A 22,487-nucleotide genomic window follows, 5' to 3' on the forward strand; every position below is an offset into this window, starting at 1 on the left:
GTGGTGGGGGCAGATTTAACTGGCGCAACTGTTACATAGGACGAGCTAGGAACATGTTTTACATCAAGGTGTTGACCCACGGTCTGGCGCCTTAGGACTCCCTTAAAAGAGGCTCCCGTCTGGAATGTGTTAATTACGTCGATCTGCAAAGAATCAGAAAGTGAGACAGCTTTGCTCCACAGTCATAGAGAAGTGAGAAAAGAGGAAGGGAAGGTCCGAGAGGGTTAGGGGAGGGGATGGAAAGAACTGGGGAAAGGGGACAGGAGACGGGAAGCCAGAGAGAACCCCTCACACACGAAACAACAGTCAGGAGAAGGGGGGAAGAACGTTAGCTGCACATCACACTTCATTTAAGGAACAGTCTGCCGTGGAGTCTACATCCCCAGCCAGAATCTAGCCTTGCCTTCCCTTCCCTTTGAGCCCGTGATGGACATCTGAGGTGTGCCGGTGTCCAGACACATCTACAATTAAAGGCACTTTTCTCACTCCTGACTCCTGACAGAGAGTGACAGCTTATTCACAGCTTTGACCCACACTCTTGAAAAAATAGAGCATGCAATTTAAGATAGTAGGCAAAGTATATATTCCTGAGTTTTGAGGCTCAGGAACTCTAAACCAATTAAATTGATTACCTATTCTTGCAGATTTTCCAGGAAAACAACTTATGTGTTTAAACAGAGGCAATATAGTAGCCCATACACAAGTGGCCTTGAGGAAAAGGCTCCTGGACCACGAAATTGCTGGGCTCACCCTCTTCTGGGTTATTCACTGAGATACCCCTTCCTTGGGTGGGAGTGGACAAGGCCTCTTAAGGCGGGGCTCAGGAACACAGGGGCCAGGCCCTTAGAGAGAAGGCCTCCAACAGCAGTCGTGCGCTGGGGTCCTGGAAGCACTGGCCCAAGTCAGTCATGAGCTCAGAAGGCAGACGGGCCCAGGAGGAGGAGCTGGCGGGCCCAGGAGGAGGAGGTGGCAGGCCCAGGAGGAGGAGCTGGCGGGCCCAGGAGGAGGAGCTGGAGGGCCCAGGAGGAAGAGCTGGCTGAGAGTGGCGGCGGTGCTCACCAGCTGCGGGTCTAGCCCTGCACACACTGCCTCTGATTTTCAGGGTCCGACTCCTCGGAGACAGAGGCAATGAAGGCCATTTGTCTTCTGACAGTGGCCTTGATCTGAGGCCTCGGTAACCTACCACCTTCATCCCTGACTTCTGAATGACAAGGAACAAATCAAAAAGAATTCCCTTACCCTTCAGGATCTGGTAGAATCACCTTAAAAATGCCCAAATGCCTAACACCATGGGTCAGTCTACCAGGGAGGTGGGAGAGGTGCTGACGCCACTCATCTAACCTCACTTCCCCAGGTGAGAAGGTGGGAGGGCAGGGACCTTGTGAATCAGACAGTTGCTCTTATTTATAAAGCTTCCTGAGAAGCCATGAAATGTTTAGGGCTAGTTTCTGGATTCAGACCAGGTTTGAGCTAAAATACCACTCTTATCACATGATACAGTATTCACTTCCAAGGGATGGAGGAGCCTGACGCTGTGGGAGAAAAAGGTCTGCATGTGGGAAGGGGTCAGCCACACGGAAGAAGGGGCTGGAGAGTCACTCCTCGGGCTTGTTAAGGCCACAAGGCCCCAAACAATGAAGATGGAAGTTTACCAAGATTCAAGCCCTCGAGTTTCCCAAACTTCCGCTCTCTAGTGCTTTTAGGTCTCCCAAAGTTACAGGGACCAGGACGGGACAGAGCCTGGCTCTTCCCATCTCAGGTGTTGCAAGGAGAATGACAAGGACCAGCTCTGCTGAGTGAAGCGATGATGCCAGGAGAGGGCTTTAGGATCCAGGGTGAAGGTTAGTTAGCACAGTCAGCCATAGCTGCTGTGGAATCAGGGGTGATGGCGCAGACTGCTCATCACAGCATCTCTAACAGGTTGCCTATGTTGCCCGAGTTTGGGCTTTAATGTCATTCTGGTCCAAGTGCCTCTTGCTCCAACAGAGAAAGGTGGTATACCTAAAGCTACGTAGGCAGCAAAACCAGAGGGGTATAGAGTCGAGGGGGTGGACACTGGTAGTGGAGGAAAGGGAAGATCCATGAGTCTCAGCCCCAGGAGAGAAGGCTGGGAAGGAGCCACAAGACACTGGAACGAGGGGATCCTGGCTAGGAAAAAATGTACATAGTAGAAAAGGCAGATGATCCTGAAGGGAAGAAAAGACAGGTTATTCTGAAAAGAACAGACCTGCAGGGAAGCTCCGAGGCCTCAGAGACGGGAGCCACAGGAACTGAGCTCTCGGGGTCTGCGTGTGGGAAGGGGTCAGCCACACGGAAGAAGAGGGTGCACTACGTGCAGCCTGGAGCGGGGGCTGCTGTGGAAACTCTGCACGTGCTCAGGGGGCTTTTGCAGACCCTGGGATTTCCCTCTGCAAGGAGGAGCTCCAGACGGGAAAGGGGCCCAGGACCTCCCTCCCGAGCCCTGGCTCCCCATCTCCATCTGCTGTCCTGTCTACTGGAGACCAGTTCCCAGCTGCTACAGGAGTCCTCCCTCATCTGCAGGGGTAAATCCCAAGACCCCCAGTGGGTGCTTGAAATCGCAGATAGTGTGAAATCCTGTATACACGATGCTTTTTCCTAGGCTAATGGGCAGGTAGCTGGTATAGTGAGGATATGATAGGCAATGGACTGATTTACGTCCAGGGCAGGATAGAGTGGGGCAGTATGAGATTCATCAGCTACTCAGAATGGCATAAAATGGAAAACTTACGAGTTATTTATTTGTGGTATTTTTCACTTAATATTTTCAGATTGTGGGTGACCACAGGTAACTGAAACCAAGGAAAGCAAAGTCATGGATAAGGGGTGATCACTGTCTCTACTTTAGAATATTCATTTCACTTTCTTCCCTAGAAAGTGGTGGTCTTGACGAAGGAACTTTTGAAACCACCTGCAGTGCTATTTAGAGGGTGAAATTTACTTCTGGGATCTCTAGCCAATCTGCAGAGAGGCATAGGCCTGTTCTCTGGAGAACACCTTTGAGAACTTGGGGATTTCCAGTTCCCTGAGACAGGAAATTTTAGGACTAACACAACAGAGGTATGTGAGGTAAGAATAGGGAAGGGCCTAGACCAGGCCCTTTACCCAGGAAAAGGTAGCTACAGCTGCTGCATGAAAGGTGGGGAGAAAAAGTTACTGTAGGGTTAGAGGCATGGCACTTATAAGCAGCAGGAGCAGCTTCTAGCCCATTTCAGAAATCGCAGGAAGGGAAATGGTGTGAAGAAATTATAGCCTCTTCTTTTCTGGGGAGAAAATCTGAACCTGTAAAAGACACTCAGGCACTCAGAGACTACTGTGATTTATATACACTTAGCAATAAGGTTCCCCATCACGGTCTTACATTTTGAGTGGGGAAGACATAAAAGAGTGAGTTTCTTTTACGAAGATCCTCCAGATAACAGCTACATTCCCTTAATAGCAGCTTGAGGATGTACAGTAAATGTCTGCTGGGGATGATGGTGCAGAGATACTGTCTGAATCCTTTCTTCTGCAGGGTCAGGAAAGACTCTGAACATTTCCCACCGGAGGTTAGGCCTAGTGCTTACAAGAGACTGTAAGCAGGAAGATGCCTACCTGTGAAGGGTGGGAAGCAGCCTTCAGACAAACCCAAAGCTAGAGGACCATGCTAGCAGCTGGGGTCCTGTGCTCTCGGCTCTCCACAATCACTCTCCTCTCAGAGGAGCCCGAATGGCCGCCTCTGCCTCTGTCTAACTTGAAGCAAGGGAGCTTGGGCTACCGACCAGTGAGAGGGCCTTAAGAAGGGTAGAGACACTGGCCACCAAGAACTACTGCCCTCCCAACACCTCCCAATAAAGACGGATGGGATTCCTCCTCCAGGGCAAGCACAGGCCACCATCACCATACCTGAGTCTGGATACGGTTCAGGCCCCGGAACCAGAGGATCTGGCCTCGGCGCAGCTCCATCTCTGCATGGTCGATCTCGTCCAGCCCCTCAGCATCCTTGGTGATCTCCTCTTTGGTGGTGCCGTGCCCAGCCTCCTTCAGGAACTTCAGGGATTGGGTAGGTATCGTGGAAATGACCTGAGAGCAGGGGCAGTAGAAGGGGAGACACCAGGATCAGGGTGAGAAGAGCTGTCACTCGGCCGCGTGCGCCAGGCTCTGGGCAAGTCACGCTGGGCCCCAGCACCCCTCTCCCTGGGAGGGAGAGCAGAGAGAGAAGCACCAGCCCGCCTGGGCCAGCATCTTCCAGGGCCCGGCCAGCTGTCTGCGCTTGCGGACACTCGAAGGAGAATGTACATTCTAGTGTCTGCCCAGCATCCGCCTTGTGACACACTTTATTCTCCTCCTCCTGTCTCGGTTCTCTTTTGATTTTGCCGTCTGTCTCTTAAGGGAATGCGTGCTACACGGCAGGAATGCGTGCTAAAGGGTGGGAACGTGTGGTATAGGGTGGGAATGCACAGTACACGGTGGGAATGCGTGGTATAGGGTGGGAATGCATTCTACACGGTGGGAATGTGTGGTACACGGTGCGAATGCGTGGTATAGGGTGGGAATGTATGGTACACGGTGGGAATGTGTGGTACACGGTGGGAATGCAGGGTACACGGTGGGAATGCGGGGTACACGGTGGGAGGGGACACAGACAAGAATCTGGGGCAAAACATGGCTGGGGACAAGACGGTCACAACGTGTGTGTGTGCACAAGGGGGATGGAAGGCTGTCGGAGGGGAGGGGTCCTCTTCTCAGTTTCCACATGCTAAGTGATCCCTCCTTTATAAAACTGCAGTGAGAGGACCCTGAAGGTCTTCCTGGGCTTCAGGTGAGAAAGCGGATGGGGCAGCCCACAGAAGAAGGGACATATCCATATTCTCAGAGGACATGGAGCAGAAGCTCGGGCTTGCGATTCAAAGTGAACCACTCAGTAAGCTCAGTGCCTGCCGGTCAGCTCTCCTTTACAAACAAGAAGAGGAGCAGACAGGGCTCAGCTGCGAAAGGGGGGCCGCGTGAGCAGTCCTACGTGGGGTCAAACGTTTGAAACAGAACGTCCACATGCTGCTTTCGGATGCTGGAAGGAGCTGTTGTGATACAGAAGGAAGGCTTCAAGGCCACGTGGCCACATGTGAAACTCGATCCGGGTGAGTGTTTCAAACAGTACATGAAACAAGAAAGCTTTAGGGACCCACTGGTAAACAAACAGCAAACAGAGCAGGCTGGAGGGACGTGTGTTAGGAACTGGGATAGCGGTTCATCAGGGAGGCAACTAGGAGGTATGGAGGAAATAACCAGCAGGTCTATGGGGGAAAGCCTGCAGTCCTAGGAGGAAACTTTGGGGCCAGTTAGAGCAAAGCCTCCATTACTCAGGTGGCTGGGCACCGATCAGTGGAGACCCAGGGTCTGCAAAGCAGAAGCGGAGCCCAAGGCAGAATTACTGATGAGGGGAAGCTGTAAAGTGGTACTAGGGAAGGAACCAAGCTCTCATCAAACCTGCTTATATTATTATAATGTTAATAGCTAACATTTATTGAGTAGTTACAAGGTATTAGACATTTGTCTAAGTCATTTCTATATGGAACCTGGGTTGCTGATTAAGAATGATTCACAATGGCCTTGCTATCCTGAGTTGAGGAAACTGAGGCAGAGCTGCTAAGAAATGTACTCACTATGATGCAGTTTCTAAAAAACAACCAGGATTCAAACCAAGGTAGGCGGTTGCTAAGCCTGGGCTTTGAACCATGCACTACAATGCTTCTCTAGAGACCACGTGAGTCTGAATTTATCTTAGGTGATAGTCAGGCATTCATCCTGGATAAGGTGATGGTGACAAACAGCAGAGGCAAGGGGGTCCTGCTGCATGAGGCAGAGCACGCACAGCCAGACTGCAGCTCCACTGCAGACACGGGCTTTGTAAACGCTTCTGCTTCTAAGACCCTTACTTTTTCCTTTTTAGCAAAATCAGCACTGAAAATTTCCACTTCCATCTCAGAGAAGCTAAGGGATTTGTCTGTCTCCAGGCATGATTCGAGAAGAGATCAGAAGCCTCTGAAGTGTCAGGCACTAATCATTCGGCTTGGAATCCTTCAGGATGGAAAGAACCTGAGAGCCTGGTGGCAGAGGGAACGGGGAAGCAGAGCACGAAGGTCTGGAGCTGGGGGGTCTCCAAAGCTGCTTGCTCCATCTCATCTAGGGGAGGGGAGGTCTCCGGCTGTGCGACCGCGGGGAGGCTGTGTCCGTACTCACCTGGCCCCACAACAGCTCTCCAAGACCAATGAAGAGGCACCAGAACCACTGGGACAGGGTGAGTTTTGTACAACTGAATGGTTTGCCCCCAAATTCCACGATGATGATCTAGAACAGACAAAGAGGCAGCCTGTGACTGGGAGGCAAGTAACAGGTAGCCAGCCCTCTAGTCAAGGCCACCAAAGCCACGTCAGCTCCCTGCCCCAGGATCCCTGCGGTGCAAACCCTGGTCTGCTTGTTGGGGAAGGAGAAAGAAGAGACCCAGATGGGGGGAAGGGAACAGAGACACCAACAGTCTTTGCAGAGCCTTCTGATGGGGAGTTTCCAGTCACTATGAACACTATTAATGCAAAGGCGAGGGGATCAAAGGGAGCTAAGGGCTTCCTGTGACGGAAGCCAACAGTGATAGAGCAGGGAAACTTAGGAAGTGTGCAAGTAAGGAAGAGGCAGACACTCTTGTGCTCGTCATCTCTTGCATGGCACCTGTCTTGGGACATCTCTGACGGTGGCAAGAGGAAAGGCGCTCGATCCTTTCCCCAGCAGGGCAGTCATGCCCTTGACTCCAGCCCCGCAGAAGGGATCCACATCAGGCTTATCTGCAACTGCACATGGCATCACGCCATTTCTTCTCCTTTACTCTTGAATCGTGTAGCATTTTGTACCATGAGCCCTTCCAGCACAAAGCGGCAGGGACAGAGAGACGCCTATTTGGCACCTGCATGCACATTTCAAGTGTGCCGGTACAAGGCATGAAAGGGGTTACAAGACAGAGACCTTCCTCCCGGTCACTGTGTTAAATTTCTGTGTTCTAGAAAGTTAAGGAAAGAATTCTACAAATTTTATTTTATTCACTACCAACATGCTGCCGTGCACTGGAGCACTCGACATAGAGGGATCCAATTCTAGAGAAATGAGCAAATGAGAGCCAGCCGGGAAACCCAAAGGGTGCAACCCGCAGCCCAAGTCCCTAGCCTTCTTCTGGGGCACCCAGGCAATCCTGGCTTCCAGCATCTGGCCTTTATCTTCCCAGACCTTCTATCCCAATCCTGCTGGAATCTCACCTGGCCGATGAATGTGCCCAGCACCACTGAGCAGAAGATGAGATTGTGGAAGATGCCCGAGAAGACATTCCTCTCCCCGTGGATCTTGCGGGAGTTGATTTCGTTGAAGAGCTGCATGAGCACGAAGGTGTTGAAAATAATAGTGCAGTGCTGGCTGGGCGGAGAATGCAGAGGCGCTCTCCTTCCGCTGTCAATGTCAAAGAATTTCTCACCTAGTTGGGAGAGGGGTGCACCGGAAGATTGAGTACACTCTCAGGGAGGGCTGAGGTTGAGTCAAGACAGATGAGTGGGGCCTCACTGTTGCTTAGGGTTGGTGTCCACTCTAACCGGTCAGTGTCCAAGCCACACGGTCACGAGGCGTTTTCAGTGTTAGCCCTGGTCTCAGCATTTCTGACCTTCTCTCTCAGTTTGTTCCATCAATATTTGCCTTCTTGCGGCAATGCATGGCGGTAAAACTACACGTGCTAGAGTCTGGCAGACATAGGTTTGAAACACAGTGCCGCTATTTACTCAATATGTGACCTAAGCTTAAGTTTCATGATCTAAAGAAAGGTATCATAAAGTTATCCCTGAGAGATTCTTAAGAGGAGTCAGAGAATGCCATAACGCACCACGGCATTATACCACGGTGGGAACAGAGGTGCACCCAGTGCGCGAAGATGTTACTGCCCCGCTGACTCAGGCTGCGCCCTGCGCCCTCCTCCTCTCGGGCCCCCTCTGCCCATCTCCTTCTCGAACTCCACACGCTGGCCCCCACCCCACCCTCCCCAACCTCCCCATGGCTCACCCGCAAAGACAAGGAAAAAGATGATGGTGAGCTGATAGACGGCGTGACCCAGGATGTTCTTCATCATGGTGCGCAAGATCAGAGGCTTATTGCGCCCATAGGGCCGGCGCTTCAGCAGAGAGTCTGTAGGAGGCTCTGTGGCCAGGGCCAGCGAGGCAAAGGTGTCCATGATTAGATTAACCCACAGCATCTGCACGGCCTTCAGTGGGGAATCCTGGCAGGAAGAACCACCACTCCTTTTAGCTTTCCTTGCAGACGACCCCTCACCTCACTCGTCAGCCTCACCTTTGCCCCTGAAAGGGCCTACCTCCTGCTATCCAGCTGAGTCACACTTGGAAACTTATTTAACCTCTTTGTAAAACGGGGATAATGCCTATTCTACAAGGCTGTTTATGAAGATCAGCCTCCTGAACTGAGGCTGGAAATCACAGTCGCCTTTGATATTCCACGGTGCCAGCACCGCACTCCTGAACTGAGGCTGGAAATCACAGTCACCTTTGATATTCCGGTCTCCTGTCCCGTCTACTTCTCCATCTTAGAGAGCAATTAGAAGATAGGGGAAAAGTCCTTCCTGTTCTACCTTCAAATAAGTGCTTATCATGCTGGCTAACAGGTAAGTGCTGCATTAATGGTGGATACATGATCATCCTCCCACAGGAGCAGATGGACTCAGGAGAGCAAATTCCTGCCCCAACACCCCTGCAGAAACGCTGGGCCTTGCTCCTCGGCCGACACACTGTAACGTCACACCCCTTGTTTCTTGGCCCCAGCCCCATCCCTCCCATCTCAGCTCATCCCACCTGGGTGATGCAGGCTCCAGTGAAGGCCACGATCACGGCCACCACGTTGACGGTGAGCTGGAACTGCAGGAACTTGGAGATGCTGTCGTAGACATTCCGCCCCCACATCACCGCCTTCACGATGCTGGTGAAGTTGTTGTCTGTTAGGATGATGTCAGAGGCCTCCTTTGCCACGTCTGTGCCTGCAATACCCTTAGGTAAGAGGGGGGAGGAAAACAGTGAGGAATTGGAAAAGGAGCTCATCTGTACTCGGAACCCATTTCCTCAACTCCAAGAAGCTTCAGAACTCGGCACAAACACCAGAGGGCACAGCAGCCACACGAGCTCCACAGACTAAACCAGCGTGTTCTAGTCTTCTCCCCCAGAGGAAAGGAAGGGGAATGTGCCGCTGTCACGTGTGCAAAAGGGCACCGGGCCACGGTGCCAGCACCGCACTCCTGAACTGAGGCTGGAAATCACAGTCGCCTTTGATATTCCACGGTGCCAGCACCGCACTCCTGAACTGAGGCCGGAAATCACAGTCACCTTTGATATTCCACGGTGCCAGCACCGCACTCCTGAACTGAGGCTGGAAATCACAGTCACCTTTGATATTCCGGTCTCCTGTCCCGTCTACTTCTCCATCTTAGGGAGCAATTAGAAGATAGGGGAAAAGTCCTCTGTGTTCTACCTTCAAATTAAATATCCACTTTAAATCCTTATGTCCCCCACACCTTGAAGTCACTCTACGTTCTTTCCTAGAAGGAGCAGACCAGCAGCATGGTTCAGATATCCTGTCCTTATTGAAAATCCTATTTCCAGGTAACCACTCAGTTCAGTTCAGTTTAGACGTGCAGTCGTGTCTGACTCTTTGCCACTCAAGGTTTGTAAATAGACATACCAGTGGTTGAAAGCAGTGCTTGAGAAACACTAAACTTTCTAATCTGGTAGTCAAAGCCTTCACCAAGTGAACTGTGGTTCATTTTCTAAACTGCTCTTATATAAGCTTTCTGCTCAAAGCCTACTGATTTATTCACGACTCCCTGAATTCTCTCATTCACTTCGAGAGTTCAGTCTTCCACTTACGCCCTTTGTCCAAGCCTGGAGCATCCTCTTTCCCCTTCCATTTAAATCCTATCTATCCTTAATGAAGTGAAAGTTGCTCAGTCGTGTCTGATATCTATCCTAAACGCCTCGTGAATTAATTAAGCCCTGCTTGCTAAACAAAACTGTTCCTAACATCCCCAGACCGTACTTCTATGCCATGTCTTACAACCCCTAAAACCTACAGAGAAGCTTGTTTGTGAATCTGACCTGTACCATTAGATTATTTGTTCTGTTTACCTGGTAGTATTATTTTCCTATCCAGATTGCAACAAATGAATATCTGTTAGATATACTATATAATTCAATTTCCCTTTCAAAAGATTCTCTAATATATCCACACAATTCTGTACTATGCACTGTTAAAAGAAAGAAGAGAAAGAAAAAAGAAAGAAAGAAAGGATGTCTTTATATTGTACTACTATGGAATAATCTCCAAGTTAGGTTGTTAAATGAAAAACAGCAAGGTGGGAAAAAAAAAAGAGTATATAGTGTGTATACAGATAAATATAGCTAAGTGTCCCTTATTTAAGAGAACGGGATATAAATATACTACATATTTGATTGTATTTTTAAAGGAGCAAACAGAGGATAAACCAAAAATCAAAGATGCTATCTGTGGGATTAAGAAGGAGGCAACAGGCTGGAGGTGAAAGGGATGGAAGCTAGACTTCTATAAACAGACCTTGTTCCATATATTTTAGTTTAGAATCATGTAACTACTTCGTATAGGCGTAAAATAACATTAAGTGTAAAATAAGCAATCTCAAAAATGGAAAAAAAGAAACCAGCCCAACACATGATATAATGAAGTGGTATAACCAGCTGATGGCAAACCACACAAAATGAAAAGTTCTAGATGACTTTCTGAAAACCACAGTACTTTGATCCTATGTCTGTAGTAGGATATACCTACAGGATAAAAAGAACTATAAGAAAAATCTTTACCTGTTTTTAGTACAGTAATTGTATTATTATTGCTCTCTTGAGACTATTCCATATATATTAGGATAAAGCCAATAATAATTATGTTAATACCCTTAGATCAATGTAAAATCAGGGAAGTAAAATTAGGAAGTTAGTTCTAGAATTCTAAATGTGAATTGGAAATGCCAATACGAATTCATGAAGCATTCTACCTTTAAAACAAAGAAACAAAACCAAAAAGCGATATAAAAGACGTATTTCCTAGCTTTGTCCACTGAAAAGTTCTAGAAACAATAATTTACTCAGAAGTAAAGAACACCCTGACATTCAGATTGTCTTCTCTAAATGCCATTTCTCACTAAAGCAACACAGAACTCCTCTGAAAAGTGGATGATTCTAGATCTAGGACTAGAAACATGCACAACGGATGTAGAACATCTCACCATGCAAGAGGCCGAGAGCGCTATTCCACAGAGAGCTGAGGTCACACTCACAGTGCTCAGCAGAGCGGGAGAGGCTAATGGTGGGCCAGTGTGAGCATCAAAATGACAATACGGGCAATGGGCGGAAACATATCACATATATTTAAAAGAATATGAGCTCATAATGATATTTTAAAAAACAATTAACTTTTAGTAATTTCAGTTCAGTTCAGTTCAGGAGCTCAGTTGTGTCCGACTCTGCGACCCCATGAATTGCAGCACGCCAGGCCTCGCTGTCCATCACCAACTCCAGGAGTTCACTCAAACTCACATCCATTGAGTTGGTGAGGCCATCCAGCCATCTCATCCTCTGTCATCCCCTTCTCCTCCTGCCCCCAATCCCTCCCAGTATCAGAGTCTTTTCGAATGAGTCAACTCTTCACATGAGGTTCATTGGACAACTTTGGAGGATCCCCCAAAAATCAACTCACTGCTTTGGGAACTGGTAAATAGTGGAGAAAAATCAAGCATTTAACCTATCTTTCACATAGGAGCTGAACCAAAGAGTTGATGAAGGTAATTTTCTTTTTATAGAAGTATTCAAGTTAATAAAGAAAGAAAATCAGAACATTGTCATATTGCAGCCCTTAGTGAAAGATGGGGTGTAGAATCTGACTGCTCATAGAACTAAATACTACTTTATAGGAAATACAAGGGCACTTTAAAGGACATAGGGATATAATCAACAAAATCCATGACGTGGTATATCCTACATAGGAAAACAAACCGTTTCCTTCAAAATTAAATAGCTAGGGAAAAAGATCCAAGGGCTTGTGCAGAAAAGAACTAACACAGCATGGTTGAGACTGCTATCTTGTGAAAGGTCTGTTTGCAAGGCTGGCACTTGGTTAGCATCTGGTAACTTGGCTCTCAGAATGTGCTCAGTCAACATTAACTGAAAATCAGTTAGCGATTCACTAATTTTTTATTTTCCATTGAAAACCTGCTTCCTTCTAGGAGTCTGGAATCTTAGCATATGCAGGGTTGATGGTGCTTATATGGCCAACCTTAATAGAACTCTAGGGTGCCAAGTCTCTGATGCATCTCTCTGGGCAGAAACATCACTTGCATTGCTACATTTTCGTTGCTAGGGAAAGCAGGTGCTCTTTTTGACCCCCTCACAGCAGGGAGCAATCATAGCAAGCCTGCATGTGGATTCCAGACCCTGTCTGTGACTCTGTTTTACTAGATTCTTAGTATACCAGTGGATTAAATCTTAGCCATGAGTACAGCTGGAGGCCGCATCCCCTGCGCCCTTCCAGTGAATCCACAAATGTGAAGGGTGGTCTTGGGAACCCCTGACACATAGGTCCTGTGGGGTCAGTGGTTCTCAAACTTTAGGGTGCGTGAGGATCACCCAGAGGGCCTGTTCAAGCACGGAGTGCTGGGCCCCACTGCAAGGTTTCTCACTCGGTAGATCTGGGGCAAGGCCTTAAAACATCTGCATTTCTGTAGGTTTCCAGGCGGAGGCGGAAGAGCACACTTCAGGAACTGCTATTATAGATTCATACATTTAAGAGATATATCAACCAACCGCAGTGTATGGATCTTGTTTGGATTCCGATTTGGACAAATAATTTAGGAAAACAAAAATCTTATGAAGAGAAATGTGAACACGGACTAGATAGCTAATGATAGCAAGGAATCTGGAGAAGGAAATGGCAACCCGCTCCAGTGTTCTTGCCTGGAAAATCCCATGGACCGAGGAGCCTGGTAGGCTGCAGTCCATGGGGTTGCTAAGAGTCGGACACGACTGAGCGACTTCACTTTCACTCTTCACTTTCATGCATTGGAATGGGAAATGGCAACCCATTCCAGTGTTATTGCCTGGAGAATCCCAGGGACAGGGGAGCCTGGTGGGCTGCCGTGTATGGGGTCGCACAGAGTCAGACACGACTGAAGCGACTTAGCAGCAGCAGCAGCAGCAGCAGCAGCAGCAGCAGCAGCAGCAGCAGCAAGGAATCAATATTGCTGTGAGACAATGGCATACGGTTCTTTTAAATATATTTTATTGATACATAGTTCTCTTCCAGAGACACATACTGGATGAAATGATATAACATCTTGGGAATGTTTCGGAGTAATCCAGCTGGAGAAGGGGAAATGTGTATGTGTGGGCCAACACTGGCCCACCCAGCAAGATTTATTCTGGGTAATAGGTACCCGGGGATTCAATAAACTATTGTATTCTTGTATGTTCTTGAATTTCCCTAGGATAAAAACTTTTAAATTTTGTTTTCTGGGTAAAGAGAGCACCCTAAAGATAGATTTCTTCTTGAATCACCTTCTACTGCTTAAAAATCACCAACAGTTCAAAATGTATGGGAAGCTTCCAATCATTACCTACTTGAATGTGAGAATGTACTTTGCTATCTGAGGGCTTCTAAGTGTCCCTGAGCATTAGAATCAACAAGTGTACCTATTTAGAAACACCTACAGATTTCTGTTTGGGCTCCAAAATCACTGCGGATGGTGACTGTAGCCACGAAATTAAAAGATGCGTACTCCTTGAAAGAAAAGCTATGACCAACCTAGACAGCGTATTAAAATGCAGAGACATTACTTGGCCAATAAAGGACCATCTAGTCGAAGCTACGGTTTTTCCAGCGGACATGTATGGATGTGAGACTGGACCATAAAGAAGGCTGAGTTCCGAAGAATTAATGTTTTCAAATTGCGGTGTTGGAGAAGACTCTTGAGAGTCCCTTGGACAGCAAGGAGATCAAACAAATCCATCCTAAAGGAAATCAACCCTGAATATTCATTGGAAGGGCTGATGCTGAAGGTGAAGCTTCAATACTTTGGCCACCTGATGTGAAGAGCTGACTCATTGGAAAAGACCGTGATTCTGGGAAAGACTGAGGGCAGGAGGAGAAGGGGACGACAGAGGATGAGACGGTCGGATGGCATCACCGATTCGATGAACAAGAGTTTGAGCAAACTCCAAGGGGTCGCAAAGAGTCGTACGTAATTTAGCAACTGAACAACAACATACATTCTGGGGACCTGGCCCAGATGCTACTGAATCAAGATAGCTGACTGTCGAACCTTGACATATGTGATTTTAAATGAACTTTCTAAGTGACTCTGATGCTCCTGGCCTCATAAACAGAGTGATGAACAGTGCTAACTACAGAATAAACACTTTCCTATGGAATGTGAATCTTCTATAGTGTGCCTAGGCAGACAATATGATCATATTCATGGGTAAGTTTCAGTTTGTCTTGTTTTCCTGGGTAATGAAACCTCATGACTTCCCTGTCTTCATACTTCATGAGTCCCTCATTAGATCTATTATTATTGGCCAGGCAGGCAGGTGAGATGGAGTTAGAGAAAAGAGCACAAAGCGGGCTACGAAGGTCCAGGAAGCAGAAAGGTACCAGAGCCTGTCTGGGCTTCCTTCTGGCGCAGGCAGCTTGCAGGCAGAGAGAGATGCTACGCTGAGCTGCTTACCATGGCAAAACCAACGTCTGCTTTCTTCAGAGCCGGCCCGTCATTGGTGCCGTCACCGGTGACAGCCACCACCTGTCGCTGGTCCCCGACAGTGCTGTCGATGATGCCTGGGGAGACAGGCGCACCACAGTGAGGTCGGGGCCCGCTTTCCCACAAAAGATGCTCTTTTGGTCTCCCTCTCTAATCCCTGTCACTACTCCCTTTTTACGCTCTTTCCTTTTTCCCTATGCTGGAGGTTTCATAGCGTCACCAAACGGCAGTAAACTGTTTCACAGGTAGCAATCTAAGCCAAGAAAGCCTGACCTCATTGGATATCCTGTCCGGTACATCAAGACAGCTATTATGCAGTCGAAAAAGCACTGCACGATTTGAAGGCAGAGACCCAGAGGCTGAACGATAACACTTCCATTTACCAGCTGGGCAATCCGGATAAGTTACATGTCATCTGGCCTTAAACCTTCTTTTTTGCAGAATGGGAAGAGCTTAACCTGTATTGCCTAATTCCCAGTACTATCGACAAACAAGATATGATAATGTTTAAAAACGACTTCATCATATAGCTTATACTCACCAGGTGCTCAGATGTTTGCTAACCTGCATGTTCTTCCCATGAGCTATTCAGGATGGAGAGTTGCTTTGGCTTTGGTTCTGTATCTGTGCTCGCCCTGGTCTGCCTTCCTCTATCCCAGGCACCTGCTCAGGAGCCGACCTCACCTTTCACCAGCGTGTGCTTGTCAGTGGGGGAAGACCGCGCCAGCACTCGGAGCTTAGGCCAGATCTCGTTCAGCTTCTCCTGCTCCACCTGCAGCAGCAGACACACCCGGGTCAGTCAAGCTCAGAGCAGCTGCCAGGAAAGTCTCCACACGCGCCAAGCTCCCGGGGCAGCTCGTGTCCCAGGGCCCTCCAGGAGCGTGACCCTGGCCTCCAGCGGAGGCGAAGCAGCCAGCTCGGCTCCGAGGGCGGGTTCACGGACGCTGACCGTTCAGGCCCTGCTTGTCTCCTTTTCCTCCCGATTCCCTCCCTGGGAGCCAACCCCCTAGTTTTGAGACCCGAGACGGAAGGTGGGACCCTTCGCTGTTGGCTGAAGTAGTGCCTCTGAGGTCTTCGCTTCGATCTCTACTTAGACCAGAAGCTGTGGCCTTCCCACACCCAGATCATACCCTGTCCCCAGCCCGAGCCCCTGCCAGTCACAGGGCAGTGGCACAGGAAGGGCGGGGTAGAGGAAAATCCGGGAAAATCATCCCACGACTGGAGAAAATGGGGAGATGTGAAAAGTGAGTCTCCAAGGTAGCTTGTGAATGAATACAGTGAGAATAAAAAGTTCCCAATTTTACCGTCTGAGCAGCTTTGGCAAAAGGCACGTCTCACTATGAATAGATTTTAATTTAAAAATCATCTACTTTCTCCCACCTGTCCTGGATGCCTTACACATGCATCAGCCTTCCCCTAATGAAGGAGGAGGCTCTGATTCCCACCACCTAAAGCTCACCTCGCCCTTCTCGTTGCGGATGAGGCGATTGAATTCTTTGCCTTCTAAGCACAGAGAGTCGTCCCCGGGTGTCACGATGCCGCACTTGGTGGCGATGGCACGGGCTGTGTTGATGTTGTCCCCTGTCACCATCCTGACAGTGATGCCCGCTCACTTGCACTTGGCAATGGCGTCTGGCACCTGCGGAGAGTGAAACAAGCGGAGAGGAGAGCTGGGGGCGGCGAGGCCTGGCCATCGGCTTCTGCTCAGCTGTCACTCACTGTGGACAGGAGAGGCACCCTGAAAGTAGAACCACGTGGCGAAAGCCAAGTCTGGTCAGCTTTGTATTGCTTGGTGCCACCTTACTTCTCTCCTACCCATGAAACTCACATTTGAATTTGCCTTATTGCACCATGAGTTGAGGGCTTCCCAGGTGGCGCCAGTGGTAAAGAACCCGCCTGCCAATGCAGGAGGCATAGGTTTGATCCCTGGGTCGGGAAGATTCCCTGGAGGAGGGCATGGCAGCCCACTCCAGGATTCTTGCCTGGAGAATCCCATGGACAGAGGAGCCTGGCGGGCTACAGTCCACAGGGGCACAGTCAGACACGACTGAGTGACTTGGCATGAATGCACGCACCACGAGCAGAAGGGGAGCTCTGCCTCGGGAGCCAGGCGTCAAGGCTCCTTCTCTCACTCACAGTCTAGATCTCTCAGCAGGGCACGCTGGACCTTTTGAGATTTTACCACTGCCTTCCTTTCCAGCAGAAGTTTTAACTACCTTCCACCCCTGGCACATACTCCAACCACATCAGTTCTTTTAAGTTTCCCAATTGCATGACACCCCGTCATGCCTCCAAAAGTTGAGAGTAGTGTGGAGCTACTCTACGGGTGCCTGACAAGACGTGTTGATTGAAGGGACGTGACTAGAGCCCAAGTTGGTGTCTCAGTTAATTCCATCTCCTCACTATTCTTAAGTGCCAAACTGTTATTAGCCCAGTAAAACCTATGCTTCTCACCCCATAGATGGCATGAACCACAGGAAGTGGGACTGCCACTTTGTATTAGTTCAGTAAGCTACAGTAGTTCTGTGAAGCAGGAAGCACAGAAACATGTATCCCGGCAAATGAGAAGCAGTTAGGTGACTTGCCTAAGTTTCCTACAGCTAGAAACGGAGCTGGTCCCGCAGTTCCCGTGACTCCTGCATGGTTGCTCATTAGGTCACAGCGGGCCAGTGCAGGGGCCGTGGCCGCTGGGAGACTCCCCTTCATGCTTCCCAGCCCTGTTCCCAAGTCAGAGCCTCACCTCCGGGCGCACAGGGTCCTCGATGCCCACCACTGCGATACAGGTCAGCTCAGTGAGGATCTCGCTCTCATTGTCCCATGGGGGCTCTCCATCATTGAAATCCCGGTAAGCAATGCACAGAGTCCGCAGCCCCTCACAGGCCATGGGCTCGATGACGGTGCGGACCATCTCATCTCGGTCCTTATTCTTGAATGGCATGGCCTCCCCCTTTTTGTCCAGGATTCGATTGCACCTGGGAAGGCACACAGTCAGAACACAGCACCCCGCCTCCCGCCCAGTGTGCTTCCACACATTACAGACACCGACCACTCTGCATGACTCCTAAGGACACTACCATGTGGCTGTAAATCTCCACTCATCACCTAGAGCTGAGCCCCTGTACCCAGGGTGGGGTGGCTGGTAGGTGGACAGAGCGTGTCGCTCTCCCCTGTCACCTGCTCCTGCTCCTCTGGGAATGCAACACCGAGAGCCATTCGTGGGTCGCCTACTCTTTTGAGCTTCTCAGTGGTAGAGAGACATTCTCAATCCCCAGTCTCTAGAGGACTCAGGCCAGAGGGTGTGGGCAATGACAGAGTGTCACCCATGGTGGCGCTAAACCCATGCTGGGGCACTGGGTTTTAGCTACTGGCCCTGTATCTACATAGGTCAACCTTTAACGCGCTATGGATCATCTAGCCACTTTGATTATGCAACTTCCTGTGATCAGAACTGAGAATGAAAAGGAAAAGGAACACAGAACTAACATTTCTAGTGCTTACTATGTGCAAGGCGTTTTTCATACACTGAATCATTTAATGAGAGTAACCCTGTGAGATAAGTGGGTATCATCTCTTCAGAATAGGAAATGGAAGCATGGATTGCCCAGGTCTGAACCCTGCCTAGACCACTGTCAGTTGCATCACCTCTAGCAAGTTACTGAACTTCACTACACCTCTGTTTCCTCATCTGTAAAACAGGGATAGTGACAGCATCTGCCTCGAGCTGTGAAGTGTAAGTATAGTATCCAAAGTACATAAAAGCCAAGCTCAGATTTTGTCATGATGTTACACCCGGAAGGAGGGTCCGCTATTATCTGGGTGGCTCAGCATGGGGCTGACACCCAGACCTCCCTGAGGTGGGGACCCTGGGGGAAGAAGCTGGGGGGCTCACTTGCGCAGGATGATCTCGGAGGCGCCCTTGCTGTACATGCGGTAGCCGCCGCCCGGCCTCTCAATGACTGTGCTCATGGACTTGCGCACCGAGTTGAAGGTGTACACCTTGTAGAGCTTCTCCTCGGGCACCTCGCTGCGCACGGCGTGGTAATCCTGCTTCAGGTCCGAGACGAAGCCCAGCAGGGCGCACTCGGTCTTGTTGCCCACCTGCCGGGGCAGGCCACCCTCCTTCTCTGGAGGCTGCAAAGAAAGGCACTGGTGGGCTGGCTGGGCAAGGGGCCAGCCAGGGGAGGGCTCCCTCAGGGGGCTTTTGCAAGTGTGCCCGGGCCCAGGGGGCTGTGGGCTGTGGTGACCTGGCCCCGGAGCCACCCGGGGCCTGGGGTCTTTTTAGATGCTGTGGGGCTGGTGCTGGTACCTCTAACACTCTCTCTTAGCTTCCAGAAACTAAGTGATTTACCCGTGATAAGCTCAATTCTGCTATCAGCATGAGGCCTCTTTTTAGAGATACTGCCTTTCCATGGTGATTGCACAGCCACAGATTCCTACCTGCCTCACTCCCCCACCCCATCTCCCAATCTACTTTCACGGATTATTCCCTAGTCTCATCCCAAACACGTTCACTGGGGAGCGGGAAATGGGAACTGGGATGGCAATTCAGGCAGAATAAACGGGAGAAAAATCAATGGTTCCTTCCAACTACCCATTTTAAGTGTCCTGGCAAAAGAAGAGCTTACCAGAATCTTAGAGGTGTAGGCACTGTTGATGGAAATGCCATTGACAATAAGGTCCAGGACCGTGGGCACAAGGTCATCAGGGCTTGGGATCTGTTGGTAATGACTGTCTCCAATGTAAGCCTGCACCACACTCATGCGGTTCATGGTCAGCGTGCCCGTCTTGTCCGAGCAGATGGCTGTGGCGTTGCCCATGGTCTCACAAGCGTCCAAGTGCCGCACCAGATTATTGTCTTTCATCATTTTCTACAAAGGAGAACAGATGAGACTGCAGAGGGCCAGCTGTGCTCTCCAAAACACAGGTCAAAGGCCATTTTCTAGCCAGCAACTCTCCGCATTTCATTTCCTGCTCCCATACAAAAATGCAAGATACCATTTTTGTAAACCCTCTTAAGATGCTACTGGCTTAGGTAAACGTTGATGCAACTGATCCAGGTGGTCCTTCCAAAGTGCCAGCAGCTTGTGCTCCTGGAAGGCATCACCCAGAGTTTATGAAGACAAAGTGGCCGTCCTTTCAGCAGAGCTGTTTGGCGCCCCTCCCTCTGGTCTGTGTTCTCAAAGAGCAGAGCCTCACCCCAGCCTCACCTTTACAGAATAGGCAAGGGAGATGGTGACGGCCAAGGGCAGCCCCTCAGGCACAGCCACCACCAGCACTGTGACGCCAATGATGAAGAACTTGACAAAGTACTGGACGTAGACGGGGGTACACTCGGCCAGCCACGGTCTGCACTGGATCGCAAAGTTGTCGATCACAAAGTAGAGAATCAGGATGAGAACTGTGATTGCAGACATGATCAGACCTGTCCAGGAAACAAATCACGTGAACCCAGGCTTGAGGGCATTCCTAGGGCCCTAACTGGAGACGGATATCTATCTGGTCATACCCCAAGGCCCTAGCTAGTCTCTGGTACTTGTTCATTACGGTGTAGGCGAAAGACATGATTTTGCATTCTAAAGACATGGGTATTAGTTTTGGTGCTGTACCAACTTGACTCATGGCTTTGGACTGGTCTTGACCCCTCTCTGAGCCTATTTCCTCATTTATAAATAAGGGGGTTGGTACAGTTTTCCAAAAGCAGCATTTTAAGATTCTATCTCAGAGCTACTATCTTCTGACAAATCATGACGTAGTGACTACCGTTGCCTCTTTCCTAGCAATTTATTGACTTTTTCTCTAGTGGACTGAGAACGCCAGGCAATTCACAATGTGTTCACAGCGACGCCCTGTGGTGTTAGCACAACACCTACATAACTAACCCTCAGAAGAGCGCCTCCCAGCCTGTCTCCTGACCTGGCACAGAGAGAAGACAACAGCAATGGCAACTGTTGGGGCAGTGCTTACCATGGGCCAGGCAAGCACTTCCAGGGAGTAACTCATGAATCCTCACAACAACCCTGCGAGATAAGTTACTACTATCATCCTCTTTTATGAGGAGACGAAGGCACAGGGAGGTGTTGGTGTGGCACACCAGAGGGGGACCACACCCTGGCCTGTCTGAGACTGAGCAGTTTCCTGGGCTGTGGGACTTTCAGTGCCAGAACTGAGAAGGTCTCCAGCAAACTGCGACAGCTGCTCACCCTATACATCCTACAATGGAAGAACAAGCTCTGGGTCAGCAAACAACTGGCCTGGGGGCTCCAGCTGCCGTACCTATCGCCTGGCTGCTCTGAGAGCTGGGGGATCAGTACTTGGGCACCTGTGTCTACCTGTGGCACAAGATCTGGGAAGAGTTCTGCTTTCTGATTCGTATCTTTGCTTTTCCCGAGGGCCCAGTGAGTCAGGGAAATCAGAGCAAGGCTAGAGGTGATTATTTCAGTGAAGGCATATTCAGGGTCAGGACAAGCAAGGCATCGAGCGAGAGTGCAAACTTTAGGAAGGCCTTCACTCTCAGGGTAGTGCATTCCCTTGCTTCCTTCTGGTCCTTGGCCTCGCTTGATGTGGGAAGTACACAGAGACCAGTGACAGCCCTCAGTGGCCTGTTCTCCCTAAAGAATAAGGTGGGGATTAGGAGCACAGCAGGAGGCCTTAGGCAGGAAGTGTTTAATGCTTCAAACCTGTGTGCCAGACTCTGAGGTTACTGATATTTCTCCGAGCAATCTTGATTCCAGCTTGTGCTTGTTCAAGCCCAGTGTTTCACATGATGTACTCTGCATATAAGCTAAATAAGCAGGGTGACAGTATATAGCCTTGATGTACTCCTTTTCCTATTTGGAACCAGTCTCTTGTTCCATGTCCAGTTCTAACTGTTGCTTCCTGGCTTGCATATAGGTTTCTCAACAGGCAGGTCAGATGGTCTGGTATTCCCATCTCTTTCAGAATTTTCCACAGTTTATTGTGATCCACACAGTCAAAGGCTTTGGCATAGTCAATAAAGCAGAAATAAATGTTTTTCTGGAACGCTCTTGCTTTTTCCATGGTCCAGCGGATGCTGGCAAGATTTCTGGTTCCTCTACCTTTTCTAAAACCAGCTTGAACATCAGGAAGTTCACAGTTCACGTATTGCTGAAGCCTAGCTTGGAGAATTTTGAGCATTACTTTACTAGCATGTGAGATGAGTGCAACTGTGCGGTAGTTTGAGCATTCTTTGGCATTGTCTTTCTTTGAGATTGGAATGAAAACTGACCTTTTCCAGTCCTGTGGCCACTGCTGAGTTTTCCAAATTTGCTGGCATATTGAGTGCAGCACGTTCACAGCAGCATCTTTCAGGATTTGAAAGAGCTCAACTGGAATTCTATCACCTCCACTAGCTTTGTTCATAGTGATGCTTCCTAAGGCCCACTTGACTTCACATCCCAGGATGTCTGGTTCTAGGTGAGTGATCACACCATCGTGGTTATCTGGGTCGTGAAGATCTTTTTTGTACAGTTCTTCTGTGTATTCTAGCCACCTCTTCTTAACATCTTCTGCTTCTGTTAGGTCCATATCATTTCTGTCCTTTATTGAGCCCATCTTTGCATGACATGTTTCCTTGGTATCTCTAATTTTCTTGAAGAGATCTCTAGTC

The 22,487-nt window shown here is 49.3% G+C and overlaps 1 protein-coding gene across 1 annotated transcript in view; it reads right to left on the reverse strand.

Moving 5' to 3' along the window:
• Positions 1–22,487, reverse strand: part of LOC138090711 (plasma membrane calcium-transporting ATPase 4-like) — a 109,008-nt gene that overhangs the window by 5,312 nt on the left and 81,209 nt on the right. The window contains 13 exon segments of the mRNA XM_068986408.1: positions 63–143; positions 3,904–4,080; positions 6,238–6,345; positions 7,299–7,510; positions 8,086–8,299; positions 8,886–9,077; positions 14,831–14,937; positions 15,545–15,632; positions 16,320–16,499; positions 17,601–17,832; positions 18,750–18,991; positions 19,486–19,728; positions 20,068–20,282. Coding sequence (XP_068842509.1) covers positions 63–143; positions 3,904–4,080; positions 6,238–6,345; positions 7,299–7,510; positions 8,086–8,299; positions 8,886–9,077; positions 14,831–14,937; positions 15,545–15,632; positions 16,320–16,499; positions 17,601–17,832; positions 18,750–18,991; positions 19,486–19,728; positions 20,068–20,282 — 2,291 coding nt within the window.

The sequence above is a fragment of the Capricornis sumatraensis genome, chromosome 14 (assembly GCF_032405125.1).
Source record: "Capricornis sumatraensis isolate serow.1 chromosome 14, serow.2, whole genome shotgun sequence".
NCBI lineage: Eukaryota > Metazoa > Chordata > Mammalia > Artiodactyla > Bovidae > Capricornis > Capricornis sumatraensis.